Source organism: Oenanthe melanoleuca, chromosome 1, assembly GCF_029582105.1.
Source record: "Oenanthe melanoleuca isolate GR-GAL-2019-014 chromosome 1, OMel1.0, whole genome shotgun sequence".
In the NCBI taxonomy this organism is placed as follows: domain Eukaryota; kingdom Metazoa; phylum Chordata; class Aves; order Passeriformes; family Muscicapidae; genus Oenanthe; species Oenanthe melanoleuca.
In genome coordinates, this window is record NC_079333.1 from 103,307,577 (window position 1) to 103,334,590 (window position 27,014).

The window sequence follows — 27,014 nt, forward strand, 5'->3', positions numbered from 1 at the left end:
TTACTTCAGATGGCATATATTTTATAACTCAGTTTATCTACTTAATCTTAAAATATTCATTAATCATCTTTCATAATTTTCATGGGCATCAAAGTATCTACTACTGGCTCAAAGCTATTTGAATTTTTTATTAGGGGGAAAATAAAAGAAAATCACTGCTGGCAAGAACTGCAAATAACAAAAGAAAAAAGTGTAGTAATTTTATGTCAAATCTAAAATGCAGAACCCTTATCAGTGAGGACAGTACATCATATGATCTGCATGACTTGAGTCTATAAATTAAGGCAGAACATTTTCATAGGAAGTATTCCTAATTAGAATACTCTCCTGGTTTGGGAGCAAATGGTGCAACCCATTGACCCCTATTGGATCCTAAGATAGCAGATGATACATAAATATATTAATTTATTCAAATTATGGGCTACAAAAATATTCCTGTCAAGAGATGTTTTGCAGGATGGGAAAAGATTTTTTTACAATGAAAGAGTAATAAAAAGTACTTTGTGCTCTATGAAGTCATAAATAATACATTGGAAATATGCAGAAACACTGCATCAAAAATGACATATTTCAAATAACAAATACAAAAAGCAATTTTACATTTTCATGCAGTTCTGCTGAGTTTGGCTCCTGTGCCTTTAAAGAGCTTTGACAGAGAGTTCTGGTCTTCTGGCTATGAATGCACAGTCATCTTACAGAACTTTTACTTACCAATGCATCTCACTTTTCATTATTGATGCTACAAAACAACTTAAAAATTATAATCTTTTCATGCACAGTAGTCCTCAATGTTTTGGGTGGGGGTTTTTTGGTTTTTTTTTTGTTTGTTTGTTTTTGTTTTGTTTTTTTTTGTTGTTGTTGTTGTTGTTGTTTTTGTTTTCAGGGTTTTTTTCTTGTTTGTATCTAGTTGATTAGTTCTGACTTTTCTGTCACACATTACATAGTAGTGTAACTTGCCAAAATGTCATGGCTAACAATTTTTTTAAACATACATTCACAACCAAACCAGATTTCACCTACATCCCAGAGATACAATACCCATTGATTCAACTGGCCACAGAATTATGCCATCATCATCTATTTTAAAAAACAAGACTCCTTAGCTGTCCTTTTGCATCTATATAAGACACTAAACTTTCATATATGATCCTAAACTTGTAAAAGCAATAATACAAGTATTTCTAGAATTATGTTGAAAATTAATAATTACAGATTATTAATAATAATTCTTTTTTCCTGACACATCATTCCTTTTAAAGCTTTCTTGTTCAAAAATCACTGCATATATTCTGGCTTTACTAACCAGAGTTGAAACATTTTATGCAACTACAGTCAACATACTAATACCAAAGCCTTGCTTTCTATTGCTTTAGAAAAGATGCATCCCTTTAAAAGGAGGCAGGCTGTTTTATTTCTCAATAAAATTGTAATTACAACCCCCCATGTTAGACTGACTCATTGGCTATATACTACACACCCCCTGTATCCATTAATACAATTAAAAGAGCAAGAAAGGCTCAATACTTTTCTTTCTGTAGAACTTAAATGGAATATTGGAAAGATACATAGTGTGCATGATTACTTTCTGCTGCAGAGAGATGATAAAAGTCCACAGTATCCCTATATTTTAACTGGAAAAAAGAATAGAAGGCTATACAGCCACAGAATTCATCACACAAATGTGAAAAGATATAGAAACATTTGGCTTGTGGTTTAAATATACCAGCATGAAGTTAATAAGGTCTTGGGAGTAGGAGAAGGGGTTTTTAATCTTATTCTGGTTTTTTTTTCTGGCCAATGAAATCTATGTATAGTTGCTGCTACAAAAATGTTCCACAGAAGACAAAAGATAAATGAACAAGATGAGTGCAATTTATGTAGCTATTCAGCCAATTTTTTGTTCTTGTAGTTTTTCTATTGACAAAAAATGGGTATTTACTGTAGGTTAGTACAAAACTTCATAATCTCTACTTTTACTAGGAAAAATCTCTATGATGAGACATGTAAATTCTAAGGAGTTTCTGTAAATCCTACTACTTGTTGATACACTAGGATTGAATTAATTGCTTCCTACAACAATGGAAATAAATTGAGATAAGCTTTAAGACTCATACCAGGGAGAAATGAGCAAGTGGCAAATCCTGCTCTGAACTATCGTCCATATATGCCTGTGTAGCACTTAATAAAGAGGTGAATTTTTTGGTTATGATTCTCACCGCCTCTTCTTAATGTGACAATGAAATCACAGCATGGAAGGGCACGGGAGCCTGCAGCTCCAACTGGATGGATGGATGGATGGATGGATGGATGGATGGATGGATGGATGGATGGATGGATGGATGGATGGATGGATGGATGGATGGATGGATGGATGCATGGATGGATGGATGGATGGATGGATGGATGGTGTGTGCCAGGGATCATCTTGCTGAGCCAGCAGCCCCTCATGTGCACTCTGGTGATCCAGCAGAGCCATTCACAATAATCAAGCCACCAGAAGAGCCTTCAAGCTTTGTCTTTGCTCCCAATGAATTCAACTCAATTTGTTCAGGGTGATGCAGGCTTGCTCAAAGCAAACAGGCAGGTGCTGGAATTACAGCATACTACAAGAAACTACAAAGATAATCTTTCTCCCTCATGGGTGTTTATGATTCCACTGAAATTGTAGTGATCAGTAGAACAATTTGCAGGATTCCAGAAAAGATATGGATTATTTTTTTGGTTAATGCCAGTGTCAAATAGATAATAATGATAAACAAACAAATCCAGTCAATTCATTTACAGGCCAGAATGCATTAGCATGATCTTCACCACCTCACAACTGCCCTACAGCTGCATCTGACAGCCTGGAACATGCTGCCTTTTTTCCTCAATTTAAGTCTCTAGGCAGCATGGAAAAGCACTGCCTACTAAACATAGATTTAGTTATAAAATTAATGAAAGGAGAGACATAAAGTTAGAAAGCTCCTTTCCAAATGCTAGGAGGTTGTATGAATAAAAGGGCACTGATTATGAAAGGTGTGTGGGTTTTTTGCACAAGACATATTGAAGTATTATGGGTTTTGCTCATAATAAAATTCTGGTCCATTCTGTGGAAAGCAGAAATAAAAATTTGATAAAATATAAAGCAATCTGGAGAAGATGCTTTATCAAAACTAAAGAAAATTGCTCAATTACTCAGAAAACAGACTGCTGAAGAATTTTATGTGGTGACAGAATCTTGTTTGACATGTTTATTTGCTATTATTTCTTTGTTAAAGCTGTCATGCACCTACAAACTAGCTGAAGCATGCAATATTAGCCCTCTACTGGAATGCTTCCAAATGGGCTTTAGAAAATAACTGGGCCCATTTTTAGCTTAGCAACCATAAAACAGCAAGACAGAAAGCAAAAGCAGCATAATTTTGCAGCTATGTAATTTTGGAAATAAAAGGAATTTGAAAGAAAATGAAAAATGCAAACCATTTGCTCAGTACAACTCAAGTGGTAAAAGTACTTTTATCAGAATTTATTTAAATATGACAAAAACAGTATTAGAACTACAAAGTTTTATACTTACAAGTTAGGAAGTTCTAGACTTGAAATTATTCCTTGCCACTCTGAAAGTCTTCAGCTAGGTATCAAAATAGTGTAACTGGCCAAATTAAAATAGTTGGGGTTTTTTTCCTTCCAGCAGAAAATTTACTCCCTCTGCAGATAGCTTTGGAGTGTTGCTTTTTATTTTCAGTCATTTGAGCTGTTCACCCCATGGATTATTTTCTTCCTTCTAAACAAATTCTCCAGACTGAAAAAAGAATAGCTTTTTTTTTTTTTTTTTTTTTTGTATGGGGGGAAAGTGTATAAACTATACTTTTCTTGTAGTATCTTGAGCCTAGAAAGGATTATAATTTCCACTCGAATCACCTGCATCTTATCTATGATCCTCAAGATTCAGGTTGGCTGATAAAATATCCTGAAAGCCAAAAATGTATTCATATATATACATATATATATATATATGATAGATAGATATAGATATAGATATAGATATAGATATAGATATAGATATAGATATAGATATAGATATAGATGATATAGATATAGATAGATATAGATATAGATATAGATATAGATATAGATATAGATATAGATATAGATAGATATATACACACACACATGAATGCATTTTTGGCTTTCAGGATATGTTTGATATTGAAGTTTCTCCTGAAATTCTGTTCTGGAGTACAAAGATGACTTCCCAGCCTTGCACAGTCTGAAGCAGACAGACTTCCATGCTCCTTGAAGCCACAAAGAAAGCACTTCCTAACAGGTTACCTTAGGTAACCTTGGTAGTTAGGTTTACATCAAACCTAACATCAGACAGCAAAATCAGCTGCAGCTTTTCACACCTCTGATAGTGGGAAAAGTATGATAGTGGCCTCTCTTCCCTCCACCCTTCTCCCTGCTACAGCAGCTGAATGATTAGAGAGTGTGCATGGATTTCTGTGAGAGAGCCAAACCTGTCTCTGTTCCAGGGAAGGATGAACATGATTTCCTGAGGTAGTGATTAAAGCAAGCCCTGAGCCAGGGGGTGGATTGTAGATAAGTGGGCCCTGTCTTTTTCAAAGGACAACTTTACCTTTCTATCAAGTTATTTTAAAGTGTAAAATAAATGAACTTTTCTGAGGAAAAAGGACAGATGTGGCTTCCCAGCATTTGAATCAGTAACTTTTTTTTGGGTTAGAGAAACTGACTGTTCTCTTTTTTTCACTCAGTGAACATATGATACTTCAAAACAAAATGGAAACCATTGTGATAGAAGCCAAGGGAAGGGGAGAACATTGGAGATGCAGATCTGAACATGCCATCTACGTCCCTTTGAAGGCATGGCTTTTATCACCTGGTATTAATTTGCTGGATGATAGATCCCTTGGAGCCTCTTCTACTGAAACTTTCATTATATATAAAAGAACTGGGGATTTTTTAAGGCAGAAGAAGAGACTATTCGTAAATCTTTAATGCTTAAAAAAGGGCATGTTAAAATATAGTACATCCTCAATTTTTCCTGGTGCACATTTTTGATGGTTACAATTTCATTGAAAACTGATTCCTATTCACATAGTGTGATTTTTCTTTTTTTCCAGGGCTACAGATCAGGGCACTGAAGTCCTCCTATGGCACTAGGCCAAGCCTTGTTACAAGTATTAATTTCTTTGCAAAAATCACCAGTGAATTGAGATGGCATCATTAGTTACATTTTACATATCAGGTACTGAAAACAAAATGGCCAAAGGAGTAAAGTAGTTTGACATCCTGAGGGACAAGACTTAATAGCTTTTTAATGCTGAGAAAACAGCTGTCATCAATCTCAATTGTCCAAAAATGTAGCAGAATCAAGTGCTTGGAGTTAGGAACACACAAATTCAGAACTACACACACTAAGCATTTTGTATTAAGAGATTTGTCCACTATCAGGAAACCTTTTGTTTAAGAAATTCAAATCTTTCCTAAGTGCTATTCAGTTCATTTAGGATGGTCTTTTCTGTTTCCATAATTCCCTCCCAAACAGCTTTGTACTTTTCTCTGCTGAGAGTTGCTACAATAGTTACCCTACTGGGAAGACAGAGACTGATTGTACTGCTTCATCCTCAAAATGAGCATTATCATTCTTTTCACATTATGAGGTAAATAATGGACCATGGAATTTTAGAACCATTACCAAACATTTAAAAATTAGGAAATCTGAATTGTTATTAAAAAAGAAAATCAGGACAAAACATTAATTATGGGATGCTGACATTGGTTAAAACAATCAAGAGTTTTGCTATTGTATCATAAGAATACCATTAGAAATACGGATGGATGCAAATTATGTACAATTCATTTTAGATCTCCCTGGCCTCCACATATGTCAAGGAAAGAACCGAGTTCACTGCATTCTATTTATGTATTCATGTCTTGTGGTCAACAGATTGAATATTAATTAAGGGAAAAAAAAATCAAATTCTGGTGTCTGCCTTCACATATTTGGTTCTACTAATGCTAACATAACTAAAGGGATTAAACAGGTTTTGAAAAAATAAATTTAGATCCACAAACTTGGTGATAATTCAAAAATCATTACTTCCTATTTAGTCAATTTTCATGAGATCAATTAAATGCATAAAGTTGTTCATATGCTGGCACTTTTGAAGAACCCAACCACAAATTTAGCAGCAAGATACCTTTAAAAATAAAAATATGAGCCAGCTTAAAAACCTGAATCACCAGTAATGTTAACCTTAGCTCCAGAAAAAAAGGTTATGCAGAACAAATGCAAGCATTAAGGTTAAACAGATTTAACCTGCTAATTTATAGGGATACTTTATATATTTGAGTTCTAAATGGTACCTTGAAAGACTCCTCGTCTGCAGGGAAATATACTCAAAGTGTAAGCTGCAGTGTCCTCTGGGTTGACAGTCAGATCAGGGGCACCACTCAGCATTGAGAGATTGGAATACACCTGGGCAAGACAAATCACAAAGAGGAAAACTCATCAAAAGCAAGTAACTGTTGTTAAGAACACCATCAAGACAATATCCATTCTACCTGCTTTGAAGAGTAGAATAGAAATATGATATCAGTAAGTCCTAAATTTTATGCAAATGAAAGAATACACACTATATGACAAATGCTGATATATATAGATCATATCAAGGACAAATTTTCAAGTCACTGCTGAAAATGATCAAAAGTTTAGATCAGACCACAGAACTGCTAACATATTGCATAGATTTGCACAGTTAGGCCCTTAATACTTTACATACATTTTCATTAGAAATATAACAAAGAGGTTCAGCAGTACTGATCCATTTAAATAGACAGAGCAAAGCAAAATATGAAGTGTCATTTTCTAGACCTCAAGTGATATTAAACTGTGCTTCTTGATATGTCACATTCTGTAAATGACACATATACATGGCATGCATGGTAATTGTCAGGGCAATGGAGAGACCAGTACAACTTTCACATGCAGAACTTTAGATATTGCAAACTGTAAAGCTCATTGAGAGAATATAAGGTGAGTATTTTTTAATTGCATCTCATTTCTTTCTCTCTTATACAGGGCTGCTGCAGAGGGACTGTCCAAGAAGCTGCTCATGGTGATGTCTTAGGATTTTAGCTTTTATATTTTTCATATTTTTTTACTGCATTAGTATATGACTCTAAACTCCATATAGAGTTAACTCTTTTCACATTTTGATCAGACAAAACAATCCCCCTAGGACTGAAATTCAAGGACACTCTACTGCCTCAGGCCCTGAAAAGTGAATTGGGGGACAGCAAACTGGGGGTACATGACTTCATTGCCTGAAGCTGTAATTAGAGAATTAACCTGATATGTAAATGGACCAAACTTATCTGTCTGAAAAACTCGTGACCACCGTCCATTTTGGGGAGGCTTTGTCTGCCCTGAATGTACCTGAAGGCCCCTTTATTAACAGATCTGCTTTTATTCTCTTAATTCTGTCTGGCCTCTGGTTTTAGGTAAGCCAGGAAAAGGCATCAGTGGAAGAGTTCAGGCCTGCAGCATCCCTGGGCAGAATTGCCTTGTCAAGCATCCAAGTGGATACTGCATTCTACAAAGATTTCTTTTGCAACACTAGCAGCATTAGATGCACATTCATTTTAAAAGTAAATATATTTTCTTATTATTTTCTGTAGAAAAGAAACCAATTCTTTAATCATCTTTTCTTCTGATTCAGACAATCACTGCTTACAATGCATTGCTTCTCTGTGGTATTTATGTTAATGTAATTCCTTTTTCAGGTGCTTGTTCTTCTAAATCCAGCATTTCTATTCCAAGTAACAGAGGAAAAAACCCATAAAGTAACAGTCTTCTTCTTCCCCAATAAATCGACATTTCAAACCAGATATTAAAAGTGCAGCAACCAGAAAGAATAGGAAAAGACTACTTGGCAAGAGGAAAAAAAGGCTAAAAAAGAAATAGATGAAAAGACTTGTTGAATTGGCACTTAGAAAAAAAAAAAAAAAAAAAAAAAAGAAAAAATCTTTAAGTTGTCACAAAGAGCAAAGCATAGGAAAGGCAGGGCTGTTACATGCTGAAGATAGGAAGATTCATTTATTAAAATATAAGCAATAAATTACTCAAACTCCTACATTTATGGACTATTCCATTTCAGTTTACAACAAATGTACACAAAAGTAAAGGATAAGTACCTAAAAATACAGCCAGGCTAATAGAAATGACAGCAAATTACTAGGGATAGAAATAAGATTAGTTAAAATGAGATTTCTATTTAAGGAAAAAGTTACATGGAGACAGAAGCAAAAGAAGGATAAATGTGATTAATTTAAATTGGATAAAAAGCAGAAGGGTTGGATAATACAGTTTCTGTCAAGAGACTGGACATACCAGACAAGTTTCTACCACAAGATGTCAAAGTAAAAGGAACACTACTGGCATGGTTGACTATAAGCATGAAATGCCTACGGATTGCTGGACTGAAAGTCTGATTTTCAGTCATTCAAGAGAAATTCTGGACACTTTTTCAGAGTAGTGAACTAACTGAAGCTAAATTTTTTAAAATCAAGTTTTTAAACTTAAGGAAGTGACTGTATAACCAAATAGGAAAAGGATGAGTCTAAGCAATGAAATTACATCAGTACACACATGGCCAGTGTTTCAGTGTTTGAATCCAGAGATTCAAGAGACATGAAGGAATTCTCCCTTTACTGTCCTCCACCAGATTAAACCTTTTGGGATCAGATGCTCACTAAAACTTGTACATAACTGATGCTGACCTGCTGCCACCTTTCCAACTGCCATCATTAAACTCTCATTCCTCATGCTGCTCACTTTTCCAGAGCTGTAACACAAATACTATAAGGAATTGCCCCCATTCATTTACCAACCTTATTTGTCTCTGTTACCTCAGTTATTCACACCTTAGCCAATCTCCAAGAGTGGTCACAACAATACAGTCTCATACCTCCAACCTCCTGAGAAGGTTTATGGCTGTGACAGACATCACTCACCAGGTACCTCTCACATGTTCCTTAAATAGAATTTTGTCTTCCTCCAATGGCCACATGATTTATCAGCTCTGTTACTGAGACTAACTAAATGATCTACCTCAGATGACAAATTAATATTAAAAGTGCATGCCCACGCTTGCCCATGCACACAGGCAATTTATACTAATATCAGAATTCATACCAAGAATCATTCTCATTTGTTCACAGACATTTGGGATTCTAATATGGTATAATGTTGTATAACATGTCTCTGCTTAACTGCAGGTCTATTACCAAATAACAATACATCCAGGAAAGCGAAAAAGTTGGAGAATTTAAAAGTACTCATAGCAGAAAATCCAGGAATTGCAGATTTTTATAACAATTAGTTGCAAAGATTTCGTTAAGTTTAGAGGAAAGCTTTGAGTGAAGCAACAAAAGAATTTATACACAGTAAGCTCCAATTTAACTTTCTTCTGAATATCAGAGAGAGAGCTATTTCTTATTAGAATGCATTTTTACAGGACACAATTTTAGTCACAGATGTAGCACTGAATAACCTTATATCATACAATAATCTACAACACTGTGTTCCTGAAGGTACCTTAATATGCCTAACAAAATCTTCAATGGATCACTATTGTTAGGCAAATACATTTTAAAGGAAGAAAACAGGGAATAAATTGGGGTGCTTTTATCAACAACAACAAAAATAACATTGGTTTAGAAGCTATTCAAAATGAGCCAAGATATGGAATTATTCCTTCCACTTAGTGGGAGAGGCAGTTTGTCAGCTTCTGTCCTATGTGCAGCAAGAGAATGGTGACTAGTTACAGGCAGATTAACCAGAACCCACACCAAGGGTGGGGTTGCAGAGATCAGTACTTATATACAGTATACTCACTGTATGTATATATACACTTATATACTTATATATACTTATATACAGTACTTATACTGAGAGAAACAGGCGGATCTGCAGATACACACTGAGAAATACACAAAATTTATCAGGCATGAATAATTGCAGTTTCTTAAAATATGTCACATCACTTCACTATTACTCAGGAAACTAGAATTGAAGAATAATTCAATGGAGCCAAAATGTTAGTTATTATTAAATTTATCGTTGTGGCCCTGTACAACATTTGCTCAAATCAATCCATACCCAAGGATTTGTTTTTTTAAATTATAGTGTTCTCCATTTTCTTATACATCAAGTCATTATTTACACACAGCTAGAAAGTAAAAATGGAGTATATGCATAAAATGCTGCAATTGAAAACTATCTGTCACTGGTTTGAAAATTCATTCTGCAGAACTGTAATATGGCTATTCAACATGAATGGAAATGGAAAACCAAACTTCAAAATTAGAGTGACTTTTTCCAGAGCTGAATAACCAAACAAGCATAACTCCAAAAACTTCAAGGCAAAGTGGTAAATGTAGTATCAAATATACTTAAATTCCATTGTCTCTTAGTATAATAAAGTTAGACATAAAAAAGGTTTCCATTTAAAAATTCTGTCTCAGGTCTGTTTAACAATATTGAGAGGTTCTACTTAGCAAAAAGTTAATGCTCTTTGACCCTAGGCCAGAACCAGATTTGTGGGAGTCACTGATCAATCTGACAACCAAACTCTTTACAAAACTCCCAAGAATAGCAGTTTTTCCAAAAAAGCCCCCATTACTTTCCCTCATTCACCTGCCAGTGCAAACTTCCCAAATTCCTGAGTCACTAGGAAATCATTCAATCACTGTAATTTTGCCACCAGCATGTTACACTGAAGTAAAACATGTTTGCATTGCACTGAGGATTGATCTCAAATAATTTCTTCCTGTTCAGCAGCAATCTGGATTTCGACATAATGAAGAATGCTACATAATCCAGATTTGTTCCTAAACCAGTTCACCTATCAAGACCACTAACACATTTCAAGAAACAAATCCGACCTAAGATCTTACTATGCCCTTAATTGATCTAAAACATTTCACAACTACTCCTCAAAAAACACCTGACAACAACTACAGTTATTCTTAGATTCTGTAGGCCTTTGAGCCATTCATAATTACTATGAAGATTACCTTTTCTTTAGTGAAAAGATCCCCTGTTACAGAAGTTCTGGCAGAAGCCACGGGAAATTAATTGAAAGGACAGAGAAAAATTGAAGGACTATGGAATAAACAAATCCACTTCTTCTTAAAGGATATAAACTTGACCTTGAGCAATCAGGTTACTGCACTTGCACAGAATTTATTCTCAGAAAATCTCAGATACATTAACAAACAAGAGTTAGGTTGAACAGGGAAGCCCCTCATTAAAGATTTATGTGACATAATTTTATTACATTGAGGCATTTGTTACAATTCATCACATTGTCTTGGTGACATTGTAAAAACCCAAAATGGATATATAGAGAATAGAGGTAAATATGCTGAAAAACAGGGGATTTAATGGTTTTTTCATTATGCATTTATTCTACAATTTTTATAAAATACAATCCATTTGTAAAACCTAATGCCTGAAAGGTAATTTAACTGGGTCTTGAGATTCCTCTGGAGAATTTGCTTTAATGACATCTATTCTGAACAGCAATGAGAAAAACAGTTACACAGTTTTATATCTTTATTGCAAAACCATGCCTTGAAAGAATTAGGCACCTTTATAGCTTAAGTTTCTATCAAAGGTATCATTAGAAAGAGCCATCAACACATCAGACAATTATTTATATCCAGTAGACAAAGATTAATATAAATAAACAAGAAAATTGCATAAAAAGTTTTGTCATGAGACTGAGAGATTGGATTTTCATAGAAATGCTTTACACTTCCTTCTCTTGTAGGAGGAGTTGAATGTAATTTTACAGACACTAAAATCCATTTACGCTGCAGTCACCTTCTATTAATTCATCATCAGAGAAGGACATGCTCTCTGGCTGATGTTATTTATATATGCACAAATTCTTTATGAATTCTATTGTGATTGTTTTTTTCATATCCAGGAGTAAGTTAATCACAAGGAAGACTTGTTATAAGATCCCCCAGAACCAACCATGAAGAGAACACTGGCAGCAGTTCCCTAAGGTTTACACATCAATCAGTAGAAAAGAATTCATAAAATCATTCATATTTTTCAAGGGAATTTATGGAAATTGTCTTTTTAATCATGGAAAGTTTTGTGAGCACTGAAAGGGTTTTGCTTAGAAGTTTTAAAGGTAGACTGATGGAGTCATGCATATGACCTCCAATGAAGTGCAAAGGCACTTCCCAGCTCTAGATCCACACTAATGGTTGCACAGACAATCAAACCACATACACAAAAACTATTGCTGCCCCAGATAAAACCCTCTGGATATGAATGAAAAGGGAAAAAAAAAAAATATTCAGCTGGAAGAGGGCTCTCTTCATGCAGAAAAGACAATGATTATTTCCCTCTTCCTTCTTCCAGACTTAAATTTCATTTTATATAGTCACTTTTGCAGTAGTACTTTCATTTTGGCCTAGGCTATTAGAAAAATAAGCAAATATGAGAAACAGAGTTGCATATATACAACGTAATTTTATTTTTTAATGAAATGAGGGTTTTTGTAAAGTTTATAGCTTAATATATTCAGTTATTAAAATGGAATAGTGAAGCTAAATTTACACCTCCAAGGCAAATTTATCCAAGTATTAGTTCTGCTAAATTACCTATTGCTAAGTATTCATTGTGCAGCAAATTGTTTGTGGACGTGCCTGTAAATTATTATGTTTGTCAGCTACTGGAAAATCTCATACCATTCTTGATATAGGTTGAGCTTTATTACTTCAGTAAATGAAATTCTTGTCTGTGTTTTTTGTTGGTTTTCTTTTTTTTTAATATCATGTGTGTCCCAGTTAATCCATGAGAAATTACTTCATATGGTGGACATACTCCAGCAATGCAGAGTGTATGGGGCACATCAACCAACCAATTCAGTAATGAAGATATTCATTAGCCAACAAAATTACAAAAGATCCCATCAAAAACACATCCAAAACTATTACTCTTTAGATTATCTTTGCTCTGTCTGCCAAGACTGACAACATTTCCTCTACTTAATCACCAACTTAGCTACAGCACAACACAGAAAACTGTCAAAGATGCTGGATTAAACAGGAGGAGGAGTAATTGAGCTGTCAGCAACTGCCCCCAAGGGAAACACCAACAAAGACAAAACCAATGCTCTGCTTCACCACAGACTACCCAGATATTGCAGTAAACAGGCAGCATGGAATGAACAACAGCAACAATATTAGAATCATTTCTTTTTCCTGTTGCCCTTTGTGCTACAGACATCTGAGTAAATAGTTTATTTGGCATTTCCAACAAGGCTGTGGGTTGCAATTCCCTATTAGAGGAGGTTTTCTGCATTCTCCTAATAACTACAGATACCTGTGATTATGTTCTGGATTTAGTGATTAAATCCTAATTTACAGATTCTTCTGGAAATAAAAGTAAGCAAATGATCTTTGCTCACTCCAACAGCACAAGGCACTACATGACATCTGCTGGAGAGTGCTGGAAGTGGTTAATTTTGTTTGGTTTGTGGAGGGGACAGCTTCCACACTCCAGCAGGTTTTGTAACCATGCCTTTTCCAGCAATTCCAGCCCACCTTGCTCCAACAACTGTTCTGCAACTGCTTCTGGGTAAGAACCTCACATAGAGAAAATGCATTATTCATACTGATTATTATATGCATACATGCATGAAATAGCTGGCCTTACTATTTCTCTCTCAGAGGTCCCTGAGCAAAAAGAGCACAAAGAGTTGGACTCTCAAGCAGTATTTCACAGAGATGAAAAAATCACAAACCTTCCCCCACCTCCCCCATCACAAAACCAACCAAAGCCAGACTGCAGGGTCCAGAGAACACCCTCAAGGAGGTCAAAGTTCAGTCACACAGAGCTCACCCTGAAACATTTACAGCTGTCATAAATTAATTTAATGCAATATTTCTGAAAAATACATACAATTCATAATCTTAATGTATTCATTTTGAAGTTTTTTATTTCTGTACCTTTCACTTACGCTGGCACCAAAAAAACTGAGTTCACACATAATAGGAAAGCAGAAAAAATAGCTCTGTTGCAAAAAACCTTCACTTCTTCCAGAGATAAAAGTACAAACATATTAGAAATGCAAATGCATTCATATCTAAAAAACTAAGACTGTTGAAAATAAAAATGTCAAAGCTAGTGATGCCCAAAAAATTAATTTCTTAGTTTTGAGGGACTATAATCAGTCAAAAAATAGGAATATGAACCTGAACCTTTCTGTGCTATAGAAAGTTTACTAAATGTAGATTGATTGACCTGTAAAAGTGGAAACCTGGAAAACTGGAGACTAGAAAGAAGACATCCAAGGAAGGATTTTCAGATTGGTATGAATTATCATTACTGAATAGAACACTGCTGCTGCTATGTACATGATCTCTCTTTATATCATACAGTCAAATCATTCATCACCATTTGAATAGAGCAGCATTTGGACCTACAGGCACCAACAAAATCACTGTTTTCAAATCCACACTAGTCAGCTAGTCAGTTTGTCTTCTAGCATGTACATTGTCCCATTTTCAACCCTTCCACAAAGGAAAACTAAATATATATATTTACATTTGCTGACAATTTTTAGCTGGCATTCCCCTGCATTGCTTCAATAAGATAGAGCCATCCTGGCAAACATTGCATGGCCATAATATCTGGATGCTATCTACTGAAGATTTAAATGCCATGATAGAGCTACAAATATGGATTTTCTTGAGCATAGTCTAAGATGTTCCTGCTCAGGAACTTCTCTGCAGCTGAGAAGAAAAGCAGAATTTCATCTTTGCCCTCATGTACCTTCTGCCTGTGCTGACATGGGACATGGGATCCAACACATAGGTACAAAAGGTGAGGAATGCTACAGAAATAGTTTTATCACTTTCAAATTAAACATACAGACAAGATAAATAGTAGAATAATTATCTATTTGAGTACTACAATAGTGATTTTAAATGTGTTTGTGTAAACACAGTTATAAAATATAGTTAATGGAAAATATGAAAAATAATTATTATATTTAATAATAAAAATATGTTATTGAGCAAGGAAATCAATAAAACTGTATTTTTTAAGAATTTTTATTACCCTCCTCAATGACCCATTGCCTTTCAACAACTCCAGTGATTACTTTTGATTTTTCTATTAGCAAACACACAAAGTATTCCCAACTTCCTCCTACACTGCTGAAACAACAGCTGGGCAATAGACAGTAACTGGATTACTATGAATTTCATGAGAGATTCATGTATAATGAGCTCATGCTGCAATCCTTCCCTCAGTAGAATAATAATTTTTGTCCTTTTCATGTAATATTCAATATTTTATGAAGATTTTAGGACCCAGTAATTCTCAGGCCCCTTCTCTGATTTCAAAACTGATGGAGTTGGCCACAGGTTTAAAATCACTGGAGAAGGAAAGATTAGCAAATGAACAATTGTAGAAGTGTTGTACCCTGAGAAACCAGGCTAAAACACAAAGAAATCTTTTTTCCTATTAAGCATACAGTAACATCATACATTATCTCACAGATTTCCTGACTATAAACATATCTATATACTTGAACTACAGAAGATTTTCTCAATGGATACAAGAATTTTATTAGTGTGTCAACAGTAATTGTTGCTACTGTAATACATAATGTATTGGTCCTTGGACATAAAAATATTAACATTATTGCAAAAAAAATACCTTGTATTTTATCATCTTCTTGGTATAATTGTGCACCCATAAGATTTTATGAGAGACCTTTCCCACTTGGCACTCTATGAAAATGCAATCCTGAGGCAGAGGTTTCTTCCCTATTCCCTTAAGACTAAAGATATTCTGAGTTCCAGCTGTAATATTTCTCAAAATAAGCCTTCCCTATGAAAAAAAAAAAAAAGGAGAAAAAAAAATTAGTTTCATTACTGTTCAAGTCTCCTTTAGCTGCCAAAGCAACTCCTTTAGTTAATAATCTCAAATCTAGGTGACTCAGAGTGCTTACAAGAAAGGGCTCCTATTGACTTTCCTGGGTCTTAAATAAACCCATTGCTAAACAGAGAAGTAAACCAGAAAAACAAAACCTTTTATTCTAAATTTTTCTTAACTGTGAAATTTAACATTATAAAGTTTTCATGTTTCTAGATTTCACATATTTCAACAGCAGCTTGCAATCAAAATCTCTCAGCTAGGATGCAGACAAAACCACAAATACAGCTTCTTGCTACAGGTGTTATTAGCCTTTGCTCTGCTCTTCATTTCAGCATTTGGAATAGTGATTACTGTGATGGCAAAAGTAGCTGTGAAATGGTGGCTTTACTTGCAAATAAAGCACTTATCACATAAATTAATTTGTGATGTAGGCATGCAATGAGAAGTATCACCTAATTATTTGGCAATGAAATATGATTAAATATAAGTATTTGAATTCAGAATAACAATGTATGTTTTTGTGATAAAAGTTCAGAATTTTCACAGAATAACTGCAGGATTGAAGGATTTTGTGGAAATTACTAGAACTGAAGAATATAATAGATAATTAAATAAAGAAGACATGGGAATATGTGGTGGGGAAATCTATCATACCTAATATTAAGGATTACAAAATTAGTTAGTGTTTCTACTTCAGATAGTAGTAAATCTTATTCTTTCTTTCTCTCAAGATGCTATAATATTATCAACTGTCTAAACACTTACACAATTTGGATATTGGTGATAATTTTATTGTGGAAAGCATCCTTTTCAAATGCTGAAACTAATTTCTCTCTCACCTTTATTACACACTCGGTGACTGGCTTGAACGTGAGAGGATATGGAACTGTTTCACCTACAGGCACATTTATTACAGGAGGGCCATGAAAACACTTTCCTTCCAAAATTGCTTCAAACTTCCAGTCCTCATTGGATATGTTATTCTGAAAGAAAATCAAAGATGTAAATTATATTATGCATTTAAAACTTTTAATGTGCATTTCAGCTTTCACTTGCAGCTATCACCACATCAGAGCACAGTACTCATTTGCTCCCAGTACTGGCTCAAAGTGCCTTTGGGAAGAATAAACACAGTGTATTTTAAACATGAAATAAGCTAATAATAAATCTGTTATTCCTGGCAGCCAGAGGTACAGAAGCCCGAATTTCAGCAATACTCTCAGCAGGAATACTCATTAGAAGAACATGAGCATGATCTAGCTAATGGTCAAGATGGAATTTGTAAGTATCATTATAAACATTTACAAGTATCTTTATGGTGCTGTTTAATGCTTGCCAAAATTCTGTTCCTATTCCATTTGTAGAAAATCTTGGTGTGGCCCTTTAAAGTGCTGATGTAGTGTGCTGGCATATATTACCTCATTTGGCCACTGAAAACATTACAGGATCAATCTTATGAATTGAGAACTCCATCTCCAAAGGAGAATTTACACTACTGTGCTCTCAGAATCTGGTCTTTCAAGAGACTTTAAAAGAATGTCTATCCTGAGCAATATGAGCCTGAACCTATTTAAGAAACGTGGTTATCTTGCATCCAGATGTGTCACAAGACTGCTTGATTATGGTAAAAATTGAGTTATTTCATAATACATGCTTAGAGGCTGCCTAAAATTAGTAAAACTAAAAAAAATGCTATTCAGCCTCCCACTATTTGAAAGAAACAGATGACCAAACATCCAGTCAAAAAAAAAAAAAAAGAGAAAAAAGTATAAAAAAAAAAAGAAAAAAATATTAACATTCATCGGAAAGATAAAATAAACTGTCACTCATGAGTTAATTCACACCTCATCAAATAGAGAAGATTAATTTCATCTGATCTATGGAAAGAGGAGGTAATCTTTTGGCCTATAATGGTCTTCATCCACAGAAAATTGTATACAAACATCAGAGATAAAGAATGGATTTCATGGAACAGAGATGATACTTCAGTCTTTGTTTCTGTCTATGCAAGTCTCAGAATCAAGGAACCTGTGGTCATCAGAGCTAACCCAGAGCTACCCACACCTGCAGTACCATATATCTAAGGTTTGACTAATATGTGTGATTAATGCTTCAGGATTAGTTGTTAAATTTCCCAGTAGTTGAGCACATGCCTGTGTGGAATGTTGAGGTTTGTGTAGTGCCTCAGTTTCACAAAAAACTTTCATTACCATGCCTCCAGTCCTCTAATAACAATGACATCATCTCTGGTAGAAAACACAAAAGAAAAAAGTATAATGTCCTCATGCCAAAAATAAAATGAAACAGAAAAAAAGACAACAAAGATTATTTTATTATCATGCTTTTTTATCTCCACAACACCAGGAAAAGCTTTAGCTTTTTGAAAACCAGCTGGCCAGGTGTAAAATTGGCAGGTCATCACTCTGTGCTAATCTAACATTTTAAAACTTGGATTGAGGAAAAGCATCATCAGGATTGGTCTAGGTCTGGGTGCTTAAGCTGTTTTATTTTCAGTGATTTCTAGTACAACTGGTATCTGATGTTTCCTTTATCCACAGTAGTCATGATTACATCAATATGTAACACAAATATTTCTTCTTAATCTCTAACACAAAAACTTGTCATCTGGAGAAATTTAGTTAACAAACATGGTCATTGTGAAATTATTTTGTAACAAATTCTTCTAAAACAGCATGAATTTATCTACAAGTGTCTTTGAAAGAAGATATTAAGGACAATCACAAACATTAGAAAATTAAAAGAATATATTTGTTAAATTCCACTCCCTTATACTTGATCATTAATGGCTTTAATTAATTAATCAACTGATTCCTACAGGATCTCTGCTTAATGCAAAATCTCATCCAAAGCCTGTCAATTTAAACACAATTAATGCTAAGGGAGTCAGAATCTCCTCACAGGATTGGAGGTGGTTCAACCCGAGGTAGATAATAACTGTATTGGACCTATACCTGGAGAGTCTGAAAGGCAGAGATGGAACAGTTACATTCATCTCATGCTTGAGAAAATGATGGAAACTCCAAAAGAAACTAATCACAGATCTCAGATTCAGCTGGGTTCTTATCCTGTTTCTGTCACTAATTCACTGCATGGCTTTAAGCAAACCAGCTGACCAGTTTCATCTGCTCCATGTACAAAGTGTTCCACCTAGCACACATTATGACTGTTAGTTTGCTTGTGTCTGTAAGAAGTGCTTCGAGCACTAAATATTTGAAGCAAGAAACTATTTTTAGCAGATTGGATAACTCCATCTTCAGTTCCACAATGAGTATATATTTTTCCACAGAATATTTAAGAAAATTTAAATGGCAGACACCATACTGCTAATAAAAAATATCTAAAAATGAGAAAATAGTAGATGGAGAAGCTCCAACTAGAATGGGTGTATATAGAAATGTAAAGTATCTAACTCCTAAAAAGTGAACACTGAAATGAAAAGTAAATCCATCAGAAGAATAAAGGAAAAGAAAGTGTCTATTTAAACAAGGTAAAAAATCCCTTTACCCTTCTATGTTATGTATCAGTTGTTTTTAGGCTGATTTAAAAAAGTTGTTTTAAAAAAATCAATGTTTTAGACTTAAATTATTAACATCTTAAAACTTGTGTGCAAGGACAGATAGCACGGTAATATGGTTTCCTTTAATTTTCCTTTTTCCTGTCTGATGTACTAGCTCCATGTCTACTGTCAATATTTGACAGAGCATTCATTATGGTCTTTCCCCAGATATTCAGTCCTGTTTGAATCTGCCCCCACTCTTCTGACTACAAAATCTCAGAATAATTTCTCTATAAATTAGCTCACTAGTATTCCTTAGTGGCTCTATAACAAAAAGTACATAGACTAAACTGTAGTTCAGACCTCAGGAAACATTTTAGTGGTTCTATCTTTTAAAGAATCTTTATTCCTTCTCTCACTACTTAAGTTCCTTCCCTACAATTTTTGGGGGTTTTTGGTTTTGTTTTTAAATTTTATTTTAAAGTTCTCTAAAATTTGACCAACAATTTTCTGAGAGAGATGATATTGCACTCATCTTTTCTCTCTGGTGGTACTTCTCATGTGCCACGGGTTTCATACACAAAGTAATATATATGATAAAACTATACACAATATACTGGCTATGCTTTCCACATTTTTTTAACTATATGTAATCTACTTCTACTGTTTTATTCTTCAGCATCTCTCCTTTTTTTCCTTTAGAAATAGTATATTTATTCCCTAAATTAAATAACTACTTTTTTCACTTTCATTGTGATAACATTATTAAACAATAGACTAACAATTTTCAGAAGAAAAACAACAAAATTAAGCTCATCAAACTAATAATTAACTTGGGGTAAATTATTTTTCCCAACAGGTTTTACATTATCTACAACATGGACTTTGAGAAATAATACTCAAGTCAGTATTTACATGCATTTCTATATTTCAGGACTGTAAATTTTAGCAGTATTGATCCAAAATCTGTTTTTTTAAAATCCCAAATCTTAGTTTAGTTAGCAGTAGAGGAGTGAACTTACAATTGGAATTTCCTGAGTCACTGCCTGGAAAGCTGGAGTTAGAAATTCAACCTGTGCATCAGCCTGGTCTGCATTCACCACACATTCAATCTCATAGACACGAATATCACTGGATGACTTCAAAAGAATCTGACAGTGGTAGCAACCAGCATGCTTAGGAGTGAATTTTATAGGAAACTCAACTGTATCATTTCCACCTAAAAAAAAAACAAAAAAAATTGTGAAGTTTTAAAGTTTTCCAGGAATATTAAATTCACAAAAAGAATATTAAGAGGTTTCCAATAAACTGTAGGAGAGTCTCCACAGCAGTGCATGCAAAAATTTCTCAAGAACAACAGATTTTTAGGATTTTTACCATATAAGTTAATTTCCTAAAAATGGTATATTGAAGCATGTAAACAATATTTTCTATTGATTTTAGTAGTGCACAGAGAGAGGTATTTTAAAATATCTCTTAAATCTAGAAGAATAATTTCACATATATGAATTTCTGTAAATATTATACAAACTATAAAATCCACTAACTTTTATCAACAACTACTGTCAAAGATATCAGTGATAGTACAGTACATTTGGATGAGTATCTCCAACAATTACTGAAATTCTGTTAAATGTAGTAGTTCTCATGACAATCCATTAGACCTTTTTCTATACCAAATTTTGGATTGAAAATCTGAGCTTCCAAAATTGTCGGGGGTGTCCAAACTAAAACAGATTCATGCAAAGTCCCATTTTCCCAATCTGCAGAACACAGGGAAAACTCCCCACTGTAATCTCCAGAGCAAGGAAGAAGCAGAACAAATGGTGTCCATCTTTGCACAGGGCCAGGTCTAACAAGCCTGTTGCAAAGATTTCCTCCTCTGTTCTTGCTTTCAGAAAAGATCAGACTCTTCCACAGAATTTTAATCCCCTTTGCAGCCATTGAAGGACACATTCCAAAGGAGAAAAAAGGGTACATAAGGAACTCCAGTGATGGCAATGAAGAATCCCCCAGTCCCAAAAGTCTCTAAGAAACCTGAAAAACCACGTGAAGACTGCAGCTGTAAAAACTGTAGTTTTACATACAACAAAGACTGATTCTCTTTGCTGCTTTCAAAGGTTAGAAACCAATGTCTAAAGCTGTAAAAAGATGATAAGGAAAGTCAGAGACAACATAATGACACAACAGAACCTCACAGATAAAACTCCAAAGAATGCAATTCTCTCTGAGGGGGAACACCAGACAAAGCCTTGTGGAATTTTCCCTTTTCTCCTTCATTTGACTTGTTTTCTGATGGTATGCATGACAATGGGATTCAAACTACTCTGATATCTTCAATGACAACTGAATTTTGAAAGTGCAATCAGTTTTCATTTGCAATGCTGCTCATTCTCTTCCACCCAGTGGTGCTCCTCATGCATTCAGCTCTCACCTCTCTGAAATGAACACCCAGCTGAAGTTTCCTTGTGGCCTTATGTCATCACCATGTCAAACATCACTGGTTTTTCCACAATAAAAGCTCAAGTTCAAGAGACAAATTGTACAGAGTGGCATTATTCATCTTTCAACAGTACTAGACTATCAGAAAGATTATAAATTGTACCTCAGTTTTAACCCTCTTTGAAAAAACTAGTTTGTTCTCTTTTAAAGACAAGATTAATGGCCTGGTAATTTTTAAATTATTATCAATATGACCTATTTTAGCATTAAATTATTATCCCCATGGGCTATCTTCCACAGAAGTAACCTGAGTTTGTCAGTTATGCAAGGAATGAAACTCTTTTCATTCTTCAGTTCATTAGTACAGTCCCTGTCCACAAGAATTATTTTAAGATGTTGAAGCAAAACATTTTATTTAAATTTTAAGTACACATTTTAAATGTTAGCATTTAAAGTTAAATTAAATGTTTAAATTTGTACTTGAAGAAAGATAATACAGTGTACTAAAAGATCCACTATGTTTCTGCATGAGTTTTACCTCCTTCCACTAAATGGAAATTTTAATTACTAATAACTAGGGTTATTTTTTCCTGAGTTGGACCCATATTTGAAATGCACATTTTCAATCAGAAATGCTTCCTATAGAAAAATTTTAAAAGAAAAACCAGAAGCAGTACATTCCATAATTATAATATTAAGTACAGCATTACTTTAATGAAAAAAAATGTTTCTTATGCATTTAGAAAATGCATTTTAGAATAATTCAGTTGAATAACTTAAATATTATGCTCACTTACAATGAATCAAAAGGAAAACAAGTAAATTAGTTACATTTATTCAATGCAGTAAGTATCTTCTGCAGTAATGCACGGTCCCTCCAAATCAAAATAACTACAGAAATCATTTGTCTTCACATTATAGGTGAAGATTGACTTTTTCCATGCAAAATGTATTTTTAAATATCATAAAGCAGATTGGGCTTAAAAATGTCTCAGCTTAGCATGTTTTGTTCTCTCAGTCTCATAAGACATTCAACAAAGATTAATTTAGGGATATATTCAAAGATTTAATGAACATAATCCATGGGACCACAAATGGCTTACCTAACAATTTCTGAGACAAAAGTGTCAACAGTAAGCCATGGACACAATTTATTTAATTCCCATGTAGCAAGGAGCAGAGTCTGCATCCATCAAAAAGAATGAGGCTGCAAGCATTTCTTCAACAGTGAAAAGTCAGGCAGAGCAACACAGGGGCTTGCTACAGTTCCATCCCTACAAAGGATTTTTATTGTTTGACAGGGAAGCATTCCATGTGAAATAATCTGATGGTTTTATTTTCTAGATTTATGTCTGACAAATGCCTACAAGAAACATTCACTTGATCATACTGGGTTTTGTTGTGAGACCGTTGTCAGAACAGGGGTATTTGCAAACTAAACTTTTAGTGTGCAATTTTACCACACATTGTTGGAAAACTAAATTACAGCACATAGGCACTGGTCATGTCCTCTGGCAACTGCCTGGCATTTTGTGTCATTTATTTATTGCAAAACACAGTCTGATCACCAGAACTAACAAAGTTCATGTCTTCTGGTTCTTAAAAATCTTATAACTCATTTTATATCTGCCTGACTTCAAAGTCCTCTTACTGCATTAGCTTCCAAACAGTGCCTTTCACAGACAAGTAATGACAGTTATTTTGACATTAAAATGTAAGAAAAAATATATTCTGTAAGGTAGTAATAATGGCCCTTAGGAATCACTGTTTAGCCTTATTACAAACTGTGGGAAGATGAAATGGGTAAAAATAGAAATGCTATTCTTCCACACCACAGTCTGTTGTCATAATTTGTGAAGATGGGAAAGTATGGGCCTTCAGCAGCTCATCAAACAATTACATATTATATTAGCTTTTGTGGTTCTATCTATTCGGAATTTCAAAGCTAAATTTCTCTCTGAACTTATCTCAGTCTCTGACAACTATGCATGTGGCACAGACAACTGCTTAAATTAACCTCAAGCCTGAATTTGCAGGTATGGACTCCTAGAAGGTTAGATAAGCAATCATAATTACGAATCCAGACTTTTCTGACTTCTCTTTATATATTAGGTCTTCAAATAAGCTCACCTGAATTAGAACATCACTCAACCCAGTAGTCTTGAAAAAGCAACCACACCTTTATATCCTTTATTGAGTGCTGAAAAGTTTTGAATTTTTTTGCTACCACTGTGTATGTTTATCTTTCACTTTATCTTAATCAAACATATTTGTAAGAGCGTTTCTTAAAAACTGGTTATTTGTTCCTTTTTCCATTTAAGTACAGTATAGCATTATACATCTAAACAAAAAGTTAAATACTTAATCAGAAAAGGAAGATCTGGAGAAAAAAAATGAAAGCAGGTTTTCCTTACCTGATCTAAAAACTAAAATGGGAGACACATTTTTTCAATGCCTTGTTATGAATATTCAGCAGCTGTGGTTGTGTATCATTCAGAAGCCAGTGAGGAGCTCTGTGGCACTACAATAAAGTAGTTGTAGGGGGTTGGTTGTTTAAATAATCATTGCCCCTAATATTTATGAAAAATACTCACAGGCTCTTTAGAAACGAGTAGTCACTGCACCAGTGGGAAATGCTGCCAAGTTTACTTAATACAGCTTTAAGAACTATGATATGAAGGTGCTCTCTTAAGGCATTTGATGAATAGCCCCTACTGAAAGGAATCAGCCAAATTATAAGGAATTACACAGATAAAATAGAGGAATAATTCCAAGACTCTTGATCTAAAAACACAATAAAGTTAGAGCTAAGGACTCTCTAAAACACACACTCAAAATTTACAAAAACTTTCAAAAACTGATTCTTTCTGACTGGAAGACTAAACAAAATTTCCTATATACAAAGAAGAGAGCTCAGAACTGTTACAAAGAATGCACTGAATGCATAAGGCAATATTACACAGAGAGAGGATCAAAACCAGCTCCTGTACATCATTTACTGCAAAATAATAAGTTAATGCTCAATAAGTAATGAAGGCCTATTGTGAAAAATATAATAAGATCTAGGTAGAGACTTTTGGGTGCAGCTCCCTTCTTTTTGCAATCTAGATTTCACTGAGGAAAGGTCTCCTTTTTTCAAAAAAGAGAAAAAAGTAAGTCAGTAGTTTATTTACCAGAAGCCACAAAGTCAGAACAATCTGAATAAATTAACTGTAGGAACAATTAATGAGAAAGTAGAAAATATCTAACAATTCCTGATAATTCTGTAGAGAATGATTTTTCATCATTCATTGGGTAGAAAAGGGGGAAAAAGAAAAACAAGAGAACTATTCTTGGAAAGTCTTTGTAAGTGTAACAGCTGGGAACTAACATTGTTAAACATGTAGGAAGAGGCAACAGAACTTTGATACTGAATTCAAATTATATAGGAAGGTGAAACAACATTTTTTCATTGAAAAATAATTGTTAGCATTATTTATTTATAGACAATTTTGATCTGAAATAGTACAATCCAGCCATCAAAAAAAAGGTTTTAGTTTTATATTCATGACTAGGTTCTTCATATTTATTTTTATAAACATAGGAAAAGCCCTAAACCATATGGAATTACAAAAAGCATTCCCAGTGCATGCTTGCCTGAGAAAAGTTCAATAATGCACATGCTAATAAAATACAGAAAGTGCTTATCAGGACATACTTGCTAAGGTGCATATCTATTTGAAAATTAAAATCTACCATTACTTTATAGAACTGCACAAATCTATCATTACTGATGGAATATATTTGTGTATTTATCATTTAATGTTGGGATTTGGTTATTATTAAAAGGCATTGCATATATATCATATATGCTGATACTGACATGTGCTACTGCAATGTTTAGAAGAGCAATTGCTATCAATCATTTACTCCCATATATCTTCTTTCCTTTAAAAACCATCTAGTCCAAGGGTATTGCTATCAGGTTTCCTGCTAATAGCACAAATGGTAATCTAAAGTCATTTCAAGGCAGAAGATTGCAAACAAAAAAAAAGTCTGAAAAAGAGAAAACCAAATAAACAGGAAGCTCTTCTTATAAAGTACTTGGATGCTGCAGTATTGATGAACTGCCACAGGCAGCTCTGTGAGGTGCTCTGTCTCAAGAACTTCTATGTTTCCATTTCTCAAAGCAATTGTCAGTGTCATGTTGCAGTGTATAAAGGCATAGCCCATTCCAGAAAATTCCAGAATTTCATAATTCTGGCATAAATCCTCATTTAATATCAAAACACATATTATTGGATGTTTCTCTTAGCAATAGAATTTCACCAACTAATTCTTATACTAAGCCCTAACCTGACAATTGGAGCAAAAGTGTGTCTCCCAGGAAAGCCTCCACTTTCTTTTTTAAAAGACTGAGTGGTAGAAAGATTTTTGTTTCTCTTGAGTTTATCCATATTTGATAAACCTCTCATTCACATAATTTTACAGGAATTATAAATTGTTTCATTAAAAATCTCTGTCTTATGTAGAAAGTCCTGTGCTTTCTGCATAGAGCACTTAGCAATCTTCACAGTCAAATATATTTTCCTTTTTAAATAATTACAGTTAACCTGAAAGGAACCTCTTTCCCTCAGAGATCAGAGAGTCATCAAGGTATTCAATCTTCCAAGACCTTAAAAATTAGAACAGAACTTGGCTGAACCCTTCCTCATTTGCAACCTTCTGTCTAAAGTGTGGAACAAGAACTAGATGTGCTGTTCCAGTATTATTTTTTCAGTTATTCATTCAAGGATCCTTGTTTTTCACAATTTTACAAAAAATCCTTTGATGAAAGAACAATGGGGCTGATGTCAGAAAAAGAGTGGGAAGTAAGGCTGACAGCTTTAGTTCAGACTGTGAGACAGGTACTCTGCTGCTTTGCAGATTTCTCAAACATTTTGGGAGACATCACTGTAAAACAAGGTCCTTCCTCCAGTTTCTACCTATGTTATTTCATCTTTGATATGTAACATTATTTGACATAAAACCCTTGTTGTTCAATCCAACTGCCTAAGAAGTTGTTCTGCTTAGATAAAACTTAGTTGGAGCTGATTTTCA

General features: G+C 34.3%; 1 protein-coding gene across 1 annotated transcript in view; it reads right to left on the reverse strand.

The window, feature by feature from the left end:
• CFAP47 (cilia and flagella associated protein 47) overlaps positions 1–27,014 on the reverse strand; it is a 256,706-nt gene that overhangs the window by 121,247 nt on the left and 108,445 nt on the right. The window contains 4 exon segments of the mRNA XM_056491982.1: positions 6,370–6,481; positions 15,755–15,928; positions 16,816–16,959; positions 20,516–20,712. Of these exon segments, the coding sequence (XP_056347957.1) occupies positions 6,370–6,481; positions 15,755–15,928; positions 16,816–16,959; positions 20,516–20,712 (627 nt within the window).